The following is a 21061-nucleotide window of genomic DNA, read 5'->3' as shown; positions in this document are numbered from 1 at the left end:
AGTGTCATCCGCAAATTTGGAGATACTACATTTAATCCCCTCGTCTAAATCATTAATGTACAGTGTAAACAGCTGGGGCCCCAGCACAGAACATTGCGGTACCCCACTAGTCATTGCCTGCCATTCTGAAAAGTACCCATTTATTCCTACTCTTTGCTTCCTGTATGCCAACCAGTTCTCAATCCACATCAGCACACTACCCCCAATCCCATGTGCTTTAACTTTGCACATTAATCTCTTGTGTGGGACCTTGTCGAAAGCCTTCTGAAAGTCCAAATATACCACATCAACTGTTTCTCCCTTGTCCACTCTACTGGAAACATCCTCAAAAAATTCCAGAAGATTTGTCAAGCTTGATTTCCCTTTCACAAATCCATGCTGACTTGGACCTATCATGTCACCTCTTTCCAAATGCGCTGCTATGACATCCTTAACAGGCTGTTATGACTCCCTATGTTGTTAGACTGACACTAACCGCCCATTACCCTAGCCTGTAACAGCACTGTTGTGATGCCCTGTGTTGTTAGACTGACACTAAACGCTCTTTGCCCGAGCCTGTAACAGCACTGTTGTGATGCCCTGTGTTGTTAGACTGACACTATCCGCCCATTACCCTAGCCTGTAACAGCACTGTTGTGATGCCCTGTGTTGTTAGACTGACACTATCCGCCCATTACCCTAGCCTGTAACAGCACTGTTGTGATGCCCTGTGTTGTTAGACTGACACTATCCGCCCATTACCCTAGCCTGTAACAGCACTGTTGTGATGCCCTGTGTTGTTAGACTGACACTATCCGCCCATTGCCCTAGCCTGTAACAGCACTGTTGTGATGCCCTGTGTTGTTAGACTGACACTATCCGCCCATTGCCCTAGCCTGTAACAGCACTGTTGTGATGCCCTGTGTTGTTAGACTGACACTAAACGCCCATTTCCCTTCCAGCTCTGCCACCTTGCCCATCACGTTCCGTTGCCTGGAGGACAAGATCGGCCTGGATAAACGAATCACCAGATTTGTGTTGCCGGTTGGTGCCACAATTAACATGGATGGCACCGCACTCTACGAGGCACTTGCCGCTATCTTCATCGCACAGGTCAACAACTTTGACCTCAACTTTGGACAAATCCTCACCATCAGGTAAGGGGGACTTTTACTCAGAGTTACTCAGCCCCAGAATTCCAGGACGTTGATTAATTGGATAATTTTCACAGAGCCGGCACAGGCACGATGGGCCAAATGGCCTTCTGTGCTGTATCATTCTATGATTGACTCAGTCAGGATGATGTCCGGAGGGGAGGGGAACTTGGAGATGATGGTGTTCCCATGACAATGCTGCTCCTGGGATGTTGGCCTGGTCGAGGAAGCTAACGTTGGATAGTAGAGGTTGCAGCTGTGAGAGGGGCTGTGGCACTGACCACGATGAGTTGCTGCCGTGTGTCCTGTAGATTGTTGTCAGTGTCATATCATCATCACAGGCAGTCCCTATGGATCGAGGAAGACTTGCTTCCACTCTAAAAATGAGTCCTTAGATGACTGAACAGTCCAATACGAGAATCACAGGTGGGACAGACAGTGGTTGAGGGAAGGGGAGGGTGGGACTGGTTTACCGCACGCTCCTTCCACTGCCTGCGCTTGGTTTCTGCATGCTCTCGGCGATGAGACTCGAGGTGCTCAGCGCCCTCCCGGATGCACTTCCTCCACTTAGGGCGGTCTTTGGCCAGGGACTCCCAGGTGTCGGTGGGGATGTTGCACTTTATCAGGGAGGCTTTGAGAAATACCACCAACGATGTCTCTGCAAGATCCTACCAATCCTCTGGGAGGACAGACACACCAACGGTAGCATTCCGGAGTCGGGGATGACGTGCTTCCACACTAAAATCAGTTCTCAGGTGACTGATAACACCAATGTGGGCCAGATCCCGAACTTCATTTGAAAGGGTGGAAGATGCCTGTGCGTGAATTCTATTAACGTGTGGTGGCCGTTGCATGCCAGCCACTACACGGGCTTGTAGGAGTGAGGTCTTGGTCCAATGGCAAGGAGATCAGGCTCTGCTGCATGGACCTAACACACACACACATGTTCCTTCCTCAGGTCCTCTCCCTGTTTTTCAGTTTGCGTATTTAACCATAGGAATTGACCTGTATCCCGGCCCTCTCCTCCTCCCCTCGGCTCCAGCTCGCTGCTCTCCATGCACAGGCTCTGCTGCAATTTTCCCGCGCTCTCCAGCCGCTCATGCTTTGGTGATTGGTTACCGCACATATACCGGCCTAATGTCTCCAACTTGTCGCTGGCCGCAGGTCCCAACCTCGATGCTTGGCCCCATTTACTGGTGCCCCTCTCTATCCCCCCCCATTTACTGGTACCCCTCTCTATCCCCCCCCCATTTACTGGTACCCCTCTCTATCCCCCCCCCATTTACTGGTACCCCTCTCTACCCCCCCATTTACTGGTGTCCCTCTCGATCCCCCCCCCCATTTACTGGTGCCCCTCTCTATCCCCCCCCCATTTACTGGTACCCCTCTCTACCCCCCCATTTACTGGTGCCCCTCTCTATCCCCCCCCATTTACTGGTGCCCCTCTCTATCCCCCCCCCATTTACTGGTGTCCCTCTCTATCCACCCCCCATTTACTGGTGTCCCTCTCTATCCCCCCCCCATTTACTGGTGCCCCTCTCTATCCCCCCCCATTTACTGGTGTCCCTCTCTATCCACCCCATTTACTGGTGCCCCTCTCTATTCCCCCCCCCATTTACGTGCCCCTCTCTATCCCCCCCCATTTACTGGTGCCCCTCTCTATCCTCCCCCCCATTTACTGGTGCCCCTCTCTATCCTCCCCCCCATTTACTGGTGCCCCTCTCTATTCCCCCCCCCATTTACGTGCCCCTCTCTATCCCCCCCTATTTACTGGTGCCACTCTCTATCCCCCCCCCATTTACTGGTGCCCCTCTCTATACCCCCCCCCATTTACTGGTGCCCCTCTCTATCCCCCCCCATTTACTGGTGCCCCTCTCTATCCCCCCCCATTTACTGGTGTCCCTCTCTATCCACCCCCCATTTACTGGTGCCCCTCTCTATACCCCCCCCCATTTACTGGTGCCCCTCTCTATCCCCCCCCATTTACTGGTGTCCCTCTCTATCCACCCCCCATTTACTGGTGCCCCTCTCTATACCCCCCCCCATTTACTGGTGCCCCTCTCTATCCCCCCCCATTTACTGGTGCCCCTCTCTATCCCCCCCCATTTACTGGTGCCCCTCTCTATCCCCCCCCATTTACTGGTGTCCCTCTCTATCCCCCCCCATTTACTGGTGCCCCTCTCTATACCCCCCCCATTTACTGGTGCCCCTCTCTATCCACCCCCCATTTACTGGTGCCCCTCTCTATCCCCCCCCCATTTACTGGTGTCCCTCTCTATCCCCCCCCCATTTACTGGTGTCCCTCTCTATCCACCCCCCATTTACTGGTGTCCCTCTCTATCCCCCCCCCCATTTACTGGTACCCCTCTCTATCCCCCCCCATTTACTGGTGCCCCTCTCTATCCCCCCCCCATTTACTGGTGCCCCTCTCTATCCCCCCCCCATTTACTGGTGCCCCTCTCTATCCCCCCCCATTTACTGGTGCCCCTCTCTATCCTCCCCCCCATTTACTGGTGCCCCTCTATCCCCCCCCCCATTTACTGGTGCCCCTCTCTATACCCCCCCCCATTTACTGGTACCCCTCTCTATCCCCCCCCCCCATTTACTGGTGTCCCTCCCCTACCCCCCCCATTTACTGGTGCCCCTCTCGATCCCCCCCCCATTTACTGGTGTCCCTCCCCTACCCCCCCCATTTACTGGTGCCCCTCTCTATCCCCCCCATTTACTGGTACCCCTCTCTATCCCCCCCCCCATTTACTGGTGTCCCTCTCTATCCCCCCCATTTACTGGTGCCCCTCTCTATCCCCCCCCATTTACTGGTGTCCCTCTCTATCCCCCCCCATTTACTGGTGTCCCTCTCTATCCCCCCCCTATTTACTGGTGTCCCTCTCTATCCCCCCCCATTTACTGGTGCCCTTCTCTATCCCCCCCCCATTTACTGGTGCCCCTCTCTATCCCCCCCCCATTTACTGGTGTCCCTCCCCTACCCCCCCCATTTACTGGTACCCCTCTCTATCCCCCCCCATTTACTGGTGTCCCTCTCTATCCCCCCCCATTTACTGGTGTCCCTCTCTATCCCCCCCCTATTTACTGGTGTCCCTCTCTATCCCCCCCCATTTACTGGTGTCCCTCTCTATCCCCCCCCTATTTACTGGTGTCCCTCTCTATCCCCCCCCATTTACTGGTGCCCTTCTCTATCCCCCCCCCATTTACTGGTGCCCCTCTCTATCCACCCCTCATTTACTGGTGCCCCTCCCCTACCCCCCCCCATTTACTGGTGCCCCTCTCTATCCCCTCCCATTTACTGGTGCCCCTCTCTATCCCCCCCCCATTTACTGGTGCCCCTCTCTATCCCCCCCCCATTTACTAGTGCCCCTCCCCTATCCCCCCCCATTTACTGGTGCCCCTCTCTACCCCCCCCCCATTTACTGGTGCCCCTCCCCTATCCCCCCCCCCCCATTTACTGGTGCCCCTCCCCTACCCCCCCCCCCATTTACTGGTGCCCCTCTCTATCCCCCCCCATTTACTGGTGCCCCTCTCTATCTCCTCCCCCACTTACTGGTGCCCATCCCCTATCCCCCCCCCATTTACTGGTGCCCCTCCCCTATCCCCCCCCCCATTTACTGGTGCCCCTCTCTATCCCCCCCCCCATTTACTAGTGCCCCTCCCCTATCTGAGGGACTGAGGGAAATCCTTATTAGCCGGGAAATTGTGTTGGGGAAATTGATGGGATTGAAGGCCGATAAATCCCCAGGGCCTGATAGTCTGAATCCCAGAGTACTTAAGGAGGTGGCCTTGGAAATAGTGGATGCATTGACAGTCATTTTCCAATATTCCATTGACTCTGGATCAGTTCCTATGGAGTGGAGGGTAGCCAATGTAACCCCACTTTTTAAAAAAGGAGGGAGAGAGAAAACAGGAAATTATAGACCGGTCAGCCTGACATCGGTAGTGGGTAAAATGATGGAATCAATTATTAAGGATGTCATAGCAGTGCATTTGGAAAGAGGTGACATGATAGGTCCAAGTCAGCATGGATTTGTGAAAGGGAAATCATGCTTGACAAATCTTCTGGAATTTTTTGAGGATGTTTCCAGTAGAGTGGACAAGGGAGAACCAGTTGATGTGGTATATTTGGACTTTCAGAAGGCTTTCGACAAGGTCCCACACAAGAGATTGATGTGCAAAGTTAGAGCACATGGGATTGGGGGTAGTGTGCTGACATGGATTGAGAACTGGTTGTCAGACAGGAAGCAAAGAGTAGGAGTAAATGGGTACTTTTCAGAATGGCAGACAGTGACTAGTGGGGCACCGCAAGGTTCTGTGCTGGGGCCCCAGCTGTTTACACTGTACATTAATGATTTAGATGAGGGGATTAAATGTAGTATCTCCAAATTTGCGGATGACACTAAGTTGGGTGGCAGTGTGAGCTGCGAGGAGGATGCTATGAGGCTGCAGAGCGACTTGGATAGGTTAGGTGAGTGGGCAAATGCATGGCAGATGAAGTATAATGTGGATAAATGTGAAGTTATCCACTTTGGTGGTAAAAACAGAGAGACAGACTATTATCTGAATGGTGACAGATTAGGAAAAGGGAAGGTGCAACGAGACCTGGGTGTCATGGTACATCAGTCATTGAAGGTTGGCATGCAGGTACAGCAGGCGGTTAAGAAAGCAAATGGTATGTTGGCCTTCATAGCAAGGGGATTTGAGTACAGGGGCAGGGAGGTGTTGCTACAGTTGTACAGGGCCTTGGTGAGGCCACACCTGGAGTATTGTGTACAGTTTTGGTCTCCTAACCTGAGGAAGGTCATTCTTGCTATTGAGGGAGTGCAGCGAAGGTTCACCAGACTGATTCCCGGGATGGCGGGACTGACCTATCAAGAAAGACTGGATCAACTGGGCTTGTATTCACTGGAGTTCAGAAGAATGAGAGGGGACCTCATAGAAACATTTAAAATTCTGACGGGGTTAGACAGGTTAGATGCAGGAAGAATGTTCCCAATGTTGGGGAAGTCCAGAACCAGAGGTCACAGTCTAAGGATAAGGGGTAAGCCATTTAGGACCTAGATGCGGAGGAACTTCTTCACCCAGAGAGTGGTGAACCTGTGGAATTCTCTACACAGGAAGTTGTTGAGGCCAATTCACTAAATATATTCAAAAAGGAGTTCGATGAGGTCCTTACTACTAGGGGGATCAAGGGGTATGGTGAGAAAGCAGGAAGGGGGTACTGAAGTTGCATGTTCAGCTATGAACTCATTGAATGGCGGTGCAGGCTAGAAGGGCCGAATGGCCTACTCCTGCACCTATTTTCTATGTTTCTATGTTTCTATCCCCCCCCATTTACTGGTGCCCCTCTCTATCCCCCCCCATTTACTGGTGCCCCTCTCTATCCCCCCCCCATTTACTAGTGCCCCACCCCTATCCCCCCCATTTACTGGTGCCCCTCTCTATCCCCCCCCCCATTTACTGGTGCCCCTCTCTATCCCCCCCCATTTACTAGTGCCCCTCCCCTATCCCCCCCCCCATTTACTGGTGCCCCTCACTATCCCCCCCCATTTACTGGTGCCCCTCCCCTATCCCCCCCATTTACTGGTGCCCCTCCCTATCCACCATTTACTGGTGCCCCTCCCCTCGCCCCCATTTACTGATGCCCCTCCCTATCTCCCATTTACTGGTGCCCCTCCCTATCTCCCATTTACTGGTGCCTCCCCTATCCCCTATTTACTGGTGCCCCTCCCTATCTCCCATTTACTGGTGCCCCTCCCTATCTCCCATTTACTGGTGCCTCCCCTATCCCCCATTTACTGGTGCCCCTCCATATCTCCCATTTACTGGTGCCTCCCCTATCCCCCCATTTACTGGTGCCCCTCCCTATCCCCCATTTACTGGTGCCCCTCCCTATCTCCCATTTACTGGTGCCCCTCCCTATCCCCCATTTACTGGTGCCCCTCCCTATCCCCCATTTACTGGTGCCCCTCCCTATCCCCCATTTACTGGTGCCCCTCCCTATCCCCCATTTACTGGTGCCCCTCCATATCTCCCATTTACTGGTGCCCCTCCATATCTCCCATTTACTGGTGCCTCCCCTATCCCCCCATTTACTGGTGCCCCTCCCTATCCCCCATTTACTGGTGCCCCCCCATCCCCCATTTACTGGTGCCCCTCCCTATCCCCCATTTACTGGTGCCCCTCTGTATCTCCCATTTACTGGTGCCCCTCCCTATCCCCCCATTTACTGATGCCCCTCTCTATCTCCCATTTACTGGTGCCCCTCCCTATCCCCCCATTTACTGGTGCCCCTCTCTATCTCCCATTTATTGGTGCCCCTCCCTATCCCCCCATTTACTGGTGCCCCTCCCTATCTCCCATTTATTGGTGCCCCTCCCTTATCTCCCATTTACTGGTGCCTCGCCTATCCCCCCATTTACTGGTGCCCCTCTCTATCTCCCATTTACTGGTGCCCCTCCCTATCCCCCCATTTACTGGTGCCCCTCCCTATCTGCCATTTACTGGTGCCTCCCCTATCCCCCATTTACTGGTGCCCCTCCCTATCCCCCCATTTACTGGGGCCCCTCCCTATCTCCCATTTACTGGTGCCCCTCCCTATCCCCCCATTTACTGGGGCCCCTCCCTATCTCCCATTTACTGGTGCCCCTCCCTATCTCCCATTTACTGGTGCCTCCCCTATCCCCCATTTACTGGTGCCCCTCCCTATCCCCCCATTTACTGGTGCCCCTCCCTATCTCCCATTTACTGGTGCCCCTCCCTATCCCCCCATTTACTGGTGCCCCCCCTATCCCCCATTTACTGGTGCCTCCCCTATCCCCCATTTACTGGTGCCCCTCCCTATCTCCCATTTACTGGTGCCCCCCCCTATCCCCCATTTACTGGTGCCTCCCCTATCCCCCATTTACTGGTGCCCCTCTCTATCCCCCATTTACTGGTGCCCCTCCCTATCTCCCATTTACTGGTGCCCCTCCCTATCTCCCATTTACTGGTGCCCCCCCCTATCCCCCATTTACTGGTGCCTCCCCTATCCCCCATTTACTGGTGCCCCTCTCTATCCCCCATTTACTGGTGCCCCTCCCTATCTCCCATTTACTGGTGCCCCTCTCTATCCCCCATTTACTGGTGCCCCCCCTATCCCCCATTTACTGGTGCCTCCCCTATCCCCCATTTACTGGTGCCCCTCTCTATCCCCCATTTACTGGTGCCCCTCCCTATCTCCCATTTACTGGTGCCCCTCTCTATCCCCCATTTACTGGTGCCCCCCCATATCCCCCATTTACTGGTGCCCCTCCCCAGAATTAAAGCAATGGTCAGTTTAGACAATAAAAGACAGTCCCGTTTTTCAATTCATTAATAACAAGTTCTGCCGAAGGAAACAACCGAGACGACAAAATCAGCCCTTCCACAATCAGCAGCTCGTTGGAAGGACGAGGTTATTGGCCCGGAATTTGCAGTCAGCAGCCAAGCGAAGGCATTCCCACAAAGATCTTCGGGTTTTCCAACGTGTAATTTGAATCAACCGAGTATAGTGGCGATCCCCTAGTGCGAGCTGCTGTGACAGCCCAGGCCAACATCCCCAGCATCGAAGCACTGACCACAATCGACCAGCTCCGCTGGGCAGGCCACATTGTCCACATGCCCGACATGAGACTCCCAAAGCAAGCGCTCTATTCGGAACTCCTTCACGGCAAACGAGCCAAAGGTGGGCAGAGGAAACGTTACAAGGACACCCTCAAAGCCTCCCTGTAGTCAGGGTACAGCAATGGTGGAAGGAGCAGGGACACCAAATTCTCTGTGTTGGATTGTGTCGAAATTCTCATCTGTTGTGGCTGCACCAAGTGACTGGTGAGAATTCCATCACACTCCTGCCCTGAGCCTTTACTAAATGGCTGACAGACTTTGAGGGGTTAGGAGGTGATATACTCATCACACGTGAACCCCGATTGGTCACTGCTGTGGTTGCCATGGTGTTGATATGGCTGCATTTCACTTTGAAGCTGCTTAAGCCAACATTTAAAATGGCAAAACCCAATCTCAACTGAGGAGAAATTGGTCTTGGGGAGATAGCACATTTTACAACGCATCTGATTTTTTAATATTGACATTAATGCAATCAGGCGGGGTGTAAATCAGGGCAGTGTGGTTGGGGCTGGATATAGAGAGCAGGGCAGTGGGATTAGTCTGGGATTGATACAGGGCTATGGGGAGAGAGTGGGGCAGTGGGATTAGTTTGGGATTGGTACAAGGCTATGGGGAGAGAGTGGGGCAGTGGGATTGTTGGGATTGATACAGTGTTATGGGGCAGTGGGATTAGTTTGGGTTTGATACAGGGCTATGGGGAGAGAGTGGGGCAGTGGGATTAGTTTGGGTTTGATACAGGGCTATGGGGAGAGAGCGGGGCAGTGGGGTTGTTGGGATTGATACAGTGTTATCAGGAGAGTGGGGCAGTGGGATTAGTTTGGGGATTGATACAGGGCTATGGGGAGAGAGTGGGGCAGTGGGATTAGTTTGGGATTGATACAGGGCTATGGGGAGAGAGCGGGGCAGTGGGATTAGTTTGGGATTGGTGCAGGGCTATGGGGAGAGAGTGGGGCAGTGGGATTGTTGGGATTGATACAGTGTTATGGGGCAGTGGGATTAGTTTGGGTTTGATACAGGGCTATGGGGAGAGAGTGGGGCAGTGGGATTAGTTTGGGTTTGATACAGGGCTATGGGGAGAGAGCGGGGCAGTGGGGTTGTTGGGATTGATACAGTGTTATCAGGAGAGTGGGGCAGTGGGATTAGTTTGGGGATTGGTACAGGGATATGGGGAGAGAGTGGGGCAGTGGGATTGTTGGGATTGATACAGGGCTATGGGGAGAGAGTGGGGCAGTGGGATTGTTGGGATTGATAGTGTTATGGGGCAGTGGGATTAGTTTGGAATTGCTTTAACAGAAAGCTGGCGTCCTGTGCTGGGGCCTTCTATGGTTCTATTAAATATTCCTGTTGCTCTAAAACCCTCACCTCGCTCTGAACGGTTCAGGTGGGATCAGCTCGTGTCAGACAGTTTTGAAAAGGAGCCTTGTGTGTCAATGACACTCCTACATCCTGGGTCTTTGGTAATCCCACCCCTTCCCCAACTGACTGACTTCTCCATTCCATCTTACAATGCTTTTAGATTTGCGGTGAATTATTCTGGTCAAATTGTTTAATGCCTCTGTTTTTTGTCTTAAAACCAGTATCACTGCTACAGCGGCCAGTATCGGTGCTGCAGGCATTCCACAGGCAGGCCTGGTTACCATGGTGATCGTGTTGACATCAGTGGGGCTTCCGACGGACGACATCACTCTGATCATCGCCGTGGATTGGTTCCTGTATGTATATCTTTATAAAGTGTTCACAGAACGGGAACAAGCCATTCGGCCCAACATGTCTATCTCAGAGTTTATGCTCCACACAAAGATGGGAAGAAAAGCAATGTGTGAGGAAGACACAAAAAATCTGCAAAAGGACATAGACAGGCTAAGTGAGTGGGCAAAAATCTGTCAGATGGAGTATAATGTTGGAAAGTGTGAGGTTATGCACTTTGGCAGAAAAAAATCAAAGAGCAGGTTATTATTTAAATGGAGAAAGATTGCAAAGTGCCGCAGTACAGCGGGACCTGGGGGTACTTGTGCATGAAACACAAAAGGTTAGTGTGCAGGTACAGCAAGTGATCAGGAAGGCCAATGGTATCCTGGCCTTTATTGTAAAGGGGATGGAGTATAAAAGCAGGGAAGTCTTGCTACAGTTATACAGGGTATTGGTGAGGCCACACCTGGAGTACTGCGTGCAGGTTTGGTTTCCATATTTACGAAAGGATCATCATCATCATAGACAGTCCCTCGGGATCGAGGAGGACTTGCTTCCACTTCCAAAGTCAGTTCTCTGGTGGCTGAACAGTCCGATACGAGAGCCACAGACCCTGTTACAGGTGGGACAGACATTCGTCAAGGGAAGGTCTGTGGGGCTGGTTTGCCGCGCGCTCCTTCCACTGCCTCTTCACGCTCTTTGCGTCGAGACTCGAATAGCTCAACCCCCCGCCCTCCCGGATGGGCTTTCTCCACCTCGGACGGTCTGCGGCCAGGGGCTCCCAGGTGTCAGTGGTGATGTCACACTTTACCAGCGAGGCTTTGAGGGTGTCCTTTCCGCTGTCCTCCTTTGGCTCATTTAGCATAAAGCATTTGCTTAGGGAGTCTCGTATCTGGCATGCGTACAATGTGGCCTGCCCAGCGAAGCTGATCGAGTGTAGTCAGTGTCATGTATTCAACTGTCATTGTAAGCCATGTATAAGCTGACCTAAGTTGTACACCGTGAGAACACTGACCACAGGGGGCGAACTTGTGGGAGACACTCCTAACCTGGACTTTCCGGTATAAAAGGGGAAGCTCCACCCACCGTCTGTCTCTTGACATCTTGGTAATAAAGGTAACTGGTCACAGAGTGATCTTCTCTCAAGTATGGGCCTCGTGTGCATGTAAGGACATATTATTGGCGATGAGAAACTGCGATATAAACCACGCGAGCTTGGCCACTAGCAGCACAGAAGAGAGGTACTGTGTTGGTGATGGTTGGGATGACTTTATTGAGAGACTACAGCAAAGCTTTGTCAGTAAGGAATGGTTGGGACAGGATTCGGCCGACAAACGCAGGGCTCATCTCCAGAACGTACTCCCTGATGAAGGACCTTCTAGTGACAGAGAAGCCGGTGGACAAGACGTTCGAAGAGCTCAGTAAGTTGATCGGAGAACACCTTAAACCGGCGAGCAGCATGCACATGGCGAGACACCGGTTTTACACACACCGGCGGCGAGAAGGGCAAAGCGTTCCAGACTTCGTGGCAGATCTCCGGCGACTGGCGAGCCTATGTAAGTTCCGATGCATGCAGAGCGGAGATGCTGCAAGGCTTTTTTATTGAAGGCATCAGGCACGCTGAGATTTTCAGGAAACTGATTAGGACCAAAGACTTGACCTTGGAAGCGGCGGCTCTGATAGCCCAGACATTTATCTCAGGGGAGGAAGAGACCAGAATGATTTATGGCAAAAATCTTGGCTCAAATGCGGCAAACGACCAGAGAGTCAACATTGTTAACGTGGCACACAGTTCTCTAGGCAGACAAGGGCAATCGGACATGCCCCAGCATGTAGTCGAACCCAAAGGGGTAATTCAATGGCTAGCTGAACGGCGATTCATGCCATCGCAATGGACAATGCGGCCAGTAATGGGGCCATAAACACCCTGTTAATGGTGCGTTTAAGGACAGTTACAGAGACAGTCAGAGACGATTGACTGGTAATAGACCTTTTGTTTCCAACAATGGGGCCTCTAGCTCATGCTGGAGGTGTGGAGGCAAATACCCAGCCAGAGCTTGCAGGTATCAGCAATATACCTGCAGAAACTGCAATGTCAGCAGTCACTTGGCGCGTATGTGCAGGAAGCCTGCAGCCAGGTTGATGTACGAGGGGGACGGGCCCGATGTAAGCCCTACAAGGCCAAATGAATACTGGGGAAAATCGCTGGAAGCTGAAGTTCAGCGAGTTCATGTGGAGCACGTATACAGTTCATACACCAGGATGCCACCGATAATGATGAAAGTGCTCCTCAGTGGCATCCCAGTATTAATGGAACTGGACACGGGGGCCAGCCAGTCCCTGATGAGTATCAAACAGTTCAAAAGGTTGTGGGTGTCCAAGGCCAGGAGGCCAAAATTATTGCCGATTGACGCACTGCTACGGACTGACACAAAGGAGATCATTCCGGTGCTAGGCAGCGCCACGGTAGTCGTGACCCACAAAGATTCGGAGAACAAGTTGCCACTCTGGATTGTCCCGGGGGACGGTCCCGCACTACTGGGGAGGAGTTGGCTTGCTGTCATGAACTGGAAATGGGACGATGTCAATGCAATTTCCTCTGTGGAGCGAGTATCATGCTCACAGGTCCTGGATAAATTTGACTCATTATTTCAACCCGCCATGGGGACCAATGTAGTAATTCACTTAAACCCGGACGCCAGACCAGTACACCACAAGGCCAGAGCGGTGCCGTACATGATGCGGGAAAAGATAGAAGGCGAATTGGACCGCCTGCTGAGGGAAGGCATCATCTCGCCAGTCGAATTCAGTGACTGGGTGAGCCCGATTGTGCCGGTGCTCAAGGCGGATGGGTCGGTCAGGATATGTGGCGATTACAAGGCCACCATCAATCGGGCGTCACTCCAAGACCAGTACCCGCTACCGAGAGCAGAGGACATACTTGCGACGCTATCCGGTGGCAAACCTTTTTCAAAATTGGACCTGACCTCAGCTTACATGACCCAGGAGCTGGCGAGTGAGTCGAAGAAGCTGACCACCATCACGACACACAAGGGGTTGTTTGAGTACAACAGATGTCATTTCGGGATTCGTTCGGCCGCCACGATCTTTCAGCGAAATATGGAAAGCCTCCTCAAGTCGATTCCAGGGACGGTGGTTTTTCAGGACGACATCCTCATCATGGGTCGCGATACTGAAGAACACCTCCACAACCTGGAGGAGGTGCTACGCAGACTGGACCGGGTAGGTCTGCGACTGAAAAAGGCGAAGTGTGTCTTCCTAGCTCCAGATGTAGAATTCCTGGGGAGGAGGGTAGCAGCAGATGGGATCAGCCCTACTGCGTCCAAAACGGAAGCAATCCAGAGAGCACCCAGACCCCGTAACACGACGGAGCTGCGTTCATTCCTGGGGCTCCTGAACTATTTTGGTAATTTTCTTCCCAAATTGAGCACGCTGCTAGAGCCGCTACACGTGCTCCTACGCAAAGGTCACGATTGGGTCTCGGGGGACAGCCAGGGAAGGGATTTTGATAGAGCACACCATTTGTTATGCTCCAACAAACTATTAACGTTATATGACCAGTGTAAGAAACTAGTTTTAACGGGTGCGTCGTCCTATGGGGTCGGGTGTGTGTTGCAGCATGTCAATGCCAAGGGTCAGTTACAGCTGGTAGCTTATGCCTCCAGAAGTCTGTCCTGGGCAGAAAGGGGCTACGGGATGGTAGAAAAGGAAGCGCTAGCATGTATATATGCGGTAAAAAAAATGCACCAGTACCTGTTTGGCAGGAAATTTGAGCTGGAGACAGATCACAAACCCCTAACGTCCCTTTTAGCCGACAACAAGGCCATAAATGCAAACGCATCGGCCCGCATACAGAGGTGGGCACTCACGTTAGCCGCCTATGATTACACAATTCGGCACAGACCGGGCACTGAAAACTGCGCCGATGCACTCAGCAGGCTCCCACTAGCCACCACTGAGGGGGCTACCGAGCATGGTGCTGAGATGGTCATGGCTGTTGAAGCTTTCGAAAGCGAAGGCTCACCAGTGACAGCCCGTCAGATTAAAATCTGAACAAATAGAGACCCGCTATTGTCTCTAGTCAAGAAATGTGTCCTGAATGGGGACTGGGCAGCCACGTATGGGGCATGATACCTGAGGAATTTAAACCGTTTCACAGGCGCAAGGATGAACTCTCGATTCAGGCCGATTGTCGACTGTGGGGAAACTGAGTAGTCATGCCCCAGATGGGAAGAGAGGTGTTTATCAGAGAACTTCACAATGAGCACCCGGGCATTGTCATGATGAAGGCAATTGCCAGGTCAGATGTTTGGTGGCCAGGGATAGATGCAGACCTGGAACTTTGTGTTCGCAGGTGCAACACGTGTGCCCAGCTGGGCAATGCTCCCAGGGAAGCCCCCCTTAGCCCCTGGTCCTGGCCCGCCAAGCCATGGTCACGCATCCATGTGGACTACGCAGGTCCTTTCATGGGAAAAATGTTTTTGGTTGTAGTAGACGCGTACTCCAAATGGATCGAGTGTGACATTTTAAATTCAAGCACATCCTCTGCCACGGTAGAAAGTCTACGGGCAATGTTCGCCGCCCACGGTCTACCGGACATCTTGGTCAGCGACAATGGCCCGTGCTTCACAAGCACTGAATTCCAGGACTTCATGGCAGGCAATGGAATTAACCATGTCAGAACGGCACCGTTCAAGCCGGCCTCAAACGGCCAGGCAGAACGAGCAGTGCAGATAATCAAACAGGGGATGCTCAGATTCCAAGGGGGTTCCCTACAAAGCCGCTTATCACGCCTCCTGTTGGCCAATAGATCCCGACCACACTCGCTCACAGGGGTTCCACCCGCAGAGCTCTAATGAAAAGGACGCTCAAAGCCAGGTTATCCCTTATACACCCTACTATGAAAGAAACTGTTGAGAGCAGGCGCCAGTCACAATGTGACTACCATGACAGGAATGCGAGAGCGCGATGTATTGATGTCAATGGCCGTGTTTTTGTCCTTAATTACACTGCAGGGCCCAAACGGCTTGCAGGCACTGTGATTGCCAAAGAGTGGAATAGGGTTTTGGTAGTTAAACTTACCAATGGACAAATCTGCCGCAAACATGTGGATCAAACTAAAAGAAGGTTCAGCAACCCTATAGAAGAAGCAGAGGAAGAACACGATATAGAGTTCACTCCACCACAGGTGACCGAACACCGGAACCAAAGGGAGGAGAGCCCAGTCACTGTGGGCAGTCCGGACAGGCCTGAGGCACCGCAAACAGCAGACACTCAGGCCAGCGCCCAACAACCGGAGCCCCAACTCAGGCGCTCTACAAGGGAGCGTAAACCACCAGAGAGACTCAACCTGTGATCCCAATAAGACTTTGGGGGGGAGGTGATGTCATGTATTCAACCAGCATTGTAACCCATGTATAAACTGACCTAAGTTGTACACCTTGAGAACACTGACCACAGGGGGCGAACTTGTGGGAGACACTCCTAACCTGGACTTTCTGGTAAAAAAGGGGAAGCTCCACCCACCGTCTGTCTCTTGAGGTCTTGGTAATAAAGGTAACTGGTCACAGAGTGATCTTCTCTCAAGTATGGGCCTCGTGTGCATTTATACTGTGTAGTAAGGACATATTAGTCAGTGCTTCAATACTAGGGATGTTAGCCTGGTCGAGGACACTGATGTTGGTGTGCCTATCCTCCTAGGATATTTGCAGGATCTTGCGGAGACATCATTGGTGATATATCTCCAATGACTTGAGATGCCTTCTGTACATTGTCCATGCCTCAGACCCATACAGGAGGGCGGGCATTACTACAGCCCTGTAGACCATGAGTTTGGTGGTAGATTTGAGGGCCTGGTCTTCAAACCCTCTTTTCTGGCCGAAGGCTACACTGGTGCACTGGAGGCGATGCTGAATCTCCACATCAATGTCTGCCTTTGTTGATAAGAGGCTCCCGAGGTATGGGAAATGGTCCACGTTGTCCAGGACCGTGCCGTGGGTCTTGATGATTGGAGGGCAGTGCTGTGCGGCGATGACAGGCTGGTGGAGGACCTTTGTCTTACGGACGTTAAGCGTAAGGCCCATGCGTCCATATGCCTCAGTGAATACATTGACTATATCCTGGAGTTCAGCCTCTCAATGTGCACAGACACAGGCGTCATCCGCATACTGCAGCTCAATGTCAGAGGTTGGGGTGATCTTAGACCTGGCCTGGAGAGGGCGATGGTTAAACAGGTTCCCACTGGTTCTGTAGTTTAATTCCACTCCAGCGGGGAGCTTGTTGACTGTGAGGTGGAGCATGGTGGCGAGGGAGATTGAGAAGAGGGTTGGAGCGATAACGCAGCCCTGTTTGACCCCGGTCCGGACAGGGATTGGGTCTGTAATGGATCCGTTGGTCAGGATCACGGCCTGCATGTCATCGTGGAGCAGGCGAAGGATGTTGACAAACTTTTGGAGGCATCTGAAACGGAGGAGGACGCTCCATAGACCCTCGCGGTTGACAGTGTCAAAGGCCTTTGTAAGATCGAAGGTCATGTATAAGGGCTGGCGCTGCTCCCTGCATTTTTCCTGCAGCTGTCTCGCTGCAAAGATCATGTCTGTTGTGCCCCGTAGGGGACAAAATCTGCTTTGTGATTCCGGGAGGAGCTCCTCGACCACAGGGAGAAGACGATTGAGAACTCGAGCGACAACTTTCCCAGTGGCTGAAAGCAGGGAGATTCCCCTGTAGTACTGCAGTCGGACTTGTCCCCCTTTTTAAAAATGATCACAATCACTGCATCTCTGAGATCTCCAGTCATGCTCTCCTCCCTCCAGATGAGGGAGATGAAGTCATGTATCCGCGCCAACAGCGCCTCTCCGCCATACTTTAGCACCTCAGCAGGGATTCCATCCGCACCCGTAGCTTTGTTATTCTTGAGCTGTTTTATGTCTTTGCCAACCCCGTGCAACATTGGGGTTTCACTGAGGTGTGGCGGGTCGCATGCTGCGGGATGGAGTCGAGAACACTCGAGTCAAAGGCAGAGTCTTGATTGAGGAGATCTTCAAAGTGCTCCTTCCATCGGGCCCTGACAGCCTCGGTGTCCTTAATGAGTGTTTCCCCGTTCTTGGCCAGGAGCAGGGTGGGCCCTTGGGTGTTTGGACCGTAGATGGCCTTGACTGCAGCGAAGAATCCTCGCATATCGTGGCTGTCGACCAGTTGTTGTATCTCCTGTGCTTTCTCCATCCACTACCTGTTCTTTAGGTCCCGAATATTTTGTTGGACCTGAGCCTTGAGCCGTCTGTAATGTTGTTTTGCAGCTCCTGAGTTGGGCTGTTGCTTGAGGCTCAGAAATGCTTTGCGCTTGCGGTCTATTAGATTTTCGATCTCCTTATCATTTTCATCAAACCAGTCCTGATGTTTTCTGGTTGAGTGACCAAGTGTCTCTTCACAGGCACTGGTTATAGAGGCCTGGAGGGCAGACCAAGCGCTGTGGGGATTCAGCATCTCGGGGTCATCAAGGCACGCCAGATTGGCTGTGAGGCGCTGGCTGTATAGGGCTCTCTTAGCTGGGTCTCTAAGTGCCCCGGCATTAACTTTTTTGCGGAACTGCTTCTGCTGTCCCCTCTGCTTTGGGGCAATGTTAATGTTGATGATGGATTGGATTAGGTGATGGTCCTTCCAGCAGTCGTCAGCTCCGGTCATAGTTGTGATCCCTGGCTCGGACGATGACATAGTCGAGTAGGTGCCAGTGTTTGGAGCGAGGGTGTTGCTACGATACCTTATATTTGTCCCTCTGGCAGAACAGCATGTTGGTAATGAGGAGTTCATGTTCTAGACATTTTGTCAGGAGTAGCGTACCGCTGGAGTTGGCTTTCCCTACCCCCTCTCTGCCAATCATGCCTCCCCAGAGGGCTGTGTCTTTGCCAACCCTGGCATTAAAATCACCCAGGAGGATCAATTTGTCGCCCGTGGGGACACGGGACAAGGATGTCTCGAGGTTGGAATAAAAACCCTCTTTAGCCTCATCCGTTGCATCGAGTGTGGGGGCTACGCACTGATGACTGTGGCACAGTGGTTCCGAGATAGGGTGATATGGAGAGCCATGAGGCGTTCGTTGATCCCACAGGGGGAGTCTTTGAGACAGTCGACCAGCTCATTCTTGACAACAAAGTCGACTCCTTGAAGGTGGCGTTCTGCCTCTGGTTTCCCTTTCCAGAAGAAGGTGTAATCTCCACCATGTTCCTTTAACTGGCCTTCCCCTGCCCGCCGGGTCTCGCTTAGGGCGGCGATGTCAGTGTCAAAACGTCTGAGTTCCCGAGCAACTATCACGGTGCGGAGTTCCGGCCTGTTGCTGTTGGGATTGTCCGAACTTCATACTGACGGAATGGAAGATGCCTGTGCGTGAGTTCTTTTAACATGGGGTGGCCGCTGCACACCAGCAACCACACGGGCTTAGCTGAACAAGGTCTTGGTCCGGTGGCAAGGGCATCGAAGGCAACTGGAGACCAGGCACAGCTCGATAAGCCTGATTGCCGACAGCGAAGTGTTGGCTGCAAGCTCTGCGCTGGGTAGCGCCATCAATGGTAGATGGCCCGAGGCTGGGCTGGGGGGGCAGGCATTAGGAAGGTGACTTCCAAAGTTATTTTAAAAGTTCAAAGTTGATGAAGGTTCCCAATTTATTTCAAGAATTTCTAAAATTTGTTAAAACATTTTAAGAAGTTTCTAAGAGTTGTTAAAAATCTAAGATGTAAATCAATAATAGATTATAAAAGTTTCCCCAATTTAAAAAGTTTCTAAAAGTTGTTAAAAGTCAAAGATGTAAGTTAATAATAGATGTTTAAAAGTATTTCGGTTGAGAGTCTAAAATGTAGGGACTCTGCACTGGCCGCTTCTGTCCCCGGCCGAAGGGACATCGAGTCCGGGACCGAGACATGGCGTCGTCTCATACTGCCAACCAACTTTTAATTAATTTTTAAACTTTCAGCCAACTTTTAAACTTATTAAACAATTTGGAAGAACTTTTAAACGAAAGGATATACTTGCTTTGAAGGCAGTTCAGAGAAGATTCACTCGGTTGATTCCGGAGAGGAGGGGGTTGACTTATGAGGAAAGGTTGAGGAGGTTGGGCCTCTACTCATTGGGGTTCAGAAGAATGAGAGGCGATCTTATCGAAATGTATAAGATTATGAGGGGGCTTGACAAGGTGGATGCAGAGAGGATGTTTCCACTGATGGGGGAGACTAGAACTAGGGGGCATGGTCTTAGAATAAGGGGCCGCCTATTTAAAACTGAGATGAGGAGGAGTTTCTTCTCTCAGAGGGTTGTAAATCTGTGGAATTCGCTGCCTCAGAGAGCTGTGGAAGCTGGGACATTGAATATATTTAAGACAGTTTCTTAAACGATAAGGGAATAAGGGCTTAAGGGGAGCGGGCAGGGAAGTGGAGCTGAGTCCATGATCGGATCAGCCATGATCTTATTAAATGACGGAGCAGGCTCGAGGGGCCGTATGTCCGACTCCTGCTCCTATTTCTTATGTAAGCCTCCTCCCACCCCAACTTCACCCAACCCCTCAACATATCCTTAGATTCCTTTCTTCCCCATATGCTTAAAATAGAAAGTTCAGAGGGGAAGTGAAAAAGGAAATAAATGGGGCTAAGAGAGAGTATGAGAATACATTGGTAGCTAATATAAAAGAAAATCCAAAAGTCCCCAATAGGCATTTAAATAGTAAATGGGCAGTAAGAGAAGGGATGGGCCGATTAGGGACCAAAAAGGAGACCTATACGTGGAGGCAGAGCGCATGGCTGGAGTACTAAATGAGTACTTTGTGTCCATCCTCACCAAGGAAAAAGGTGCTGCCAAAGTCACAGTGAAAGAGGAGATGGGTGAGCTACTAGATGGGATAAAAATTGATAAGGCGGTACTAGGAAGGCTGGCTGTACTTACAGTCGAAAAGTCTCCAGGACCGGATGGGATGCATCCTCGGATGCTGAGGGAAGTTAAGGTGGAAATCGCGGAGGTACTGACCATAATCTTCCAAACTGAGAAGAAATGGCGGACCAGTTAAACAAATACTTTGGTTCTGTTTTCACGAAGGAAGACACAAATAACCTTCCGGAAATACTAGGGGACCGAGGATCTACTGAGAAGGAGGAACTGAAGGATATCCTTATAAAGCGGGAAATTGTGTTAGGGAAATTGATGGGATTGGAGGCCGATAAATCCCCGGGGCCTGATAGTCTTAAGGAAGTGGCCATAGAAATAGTGGATGCATTGGTGATCATTTTCCAATAGTCTATCGACTCTGGATCAGTTCCAATGGTCTGGAGGGTAGCTAATGTAACCCCACTTTTAAAAAAAAAGCAGGGAGAGAGAAAACAGGTAATTATAGACCAGTTAGCCTGACATCAGTAGCGGGGAAAATGTTGGAATCAATTATTAAAGATGAAATAGCAGAGTATTTGGAAAGCAGTGACAGGATCGGTCCAAGTCAGCATGGATTTATGAAAGGGAAATCATGCTTGACAAATCTTCTGGAATTTTTTGAGGATGTAACTAGTAGAGTGGACAAGGGAGAACCAGGGGAT

General features: G+C 51.6%; 1 protein-coding gene across 1 annotated transcript in view; it reads left to right on the top strand.

Annotated features, from left to right (window-relative positions):
- LOC139247068 (excitatory amino acid transporter 1-like) overlaps positions 1–21061 on the top strand; it is a gene marked incomplete at its 5' end in the record, with an annotated part of 45717 nt that overhangs the window by 16174 nt on the left and 8482 nt on the right. The window contains 2 exons of the mRNA XM_070871484.1: positions 942–1136; positions 10364–10498. Of these exons, the coding sequence (XP_070727585.1) occupies positions 942–1136; positions 10364–10498 (330 nt within the window). The remainder of the gene's footprint in view (positions 1–941; positions 1137–10363; positions 10499–21061) is intronic.

This window comes from Pristiophorus japonicus, unplaced genomic scaffold (assembly GCF_044704955.1).
Source record: "Pristiophorus japonicus isolate sPriJap1 unplaced genomic scaffold, sPriJap1.hap1 HAP1_SCAFFOLD_253, whole genome shotgun sequence".
Taxonomy (NCBI): domain Eukaryota; kingdom Metazoa; phylum Chordata; class Chondrichthyes; family Pristiophoridae; genus Pristiophorus; species Pristiophorus japonicus.
This window is presented reverse-complemented; position numbering and strand designations above follow the sequence as displayed.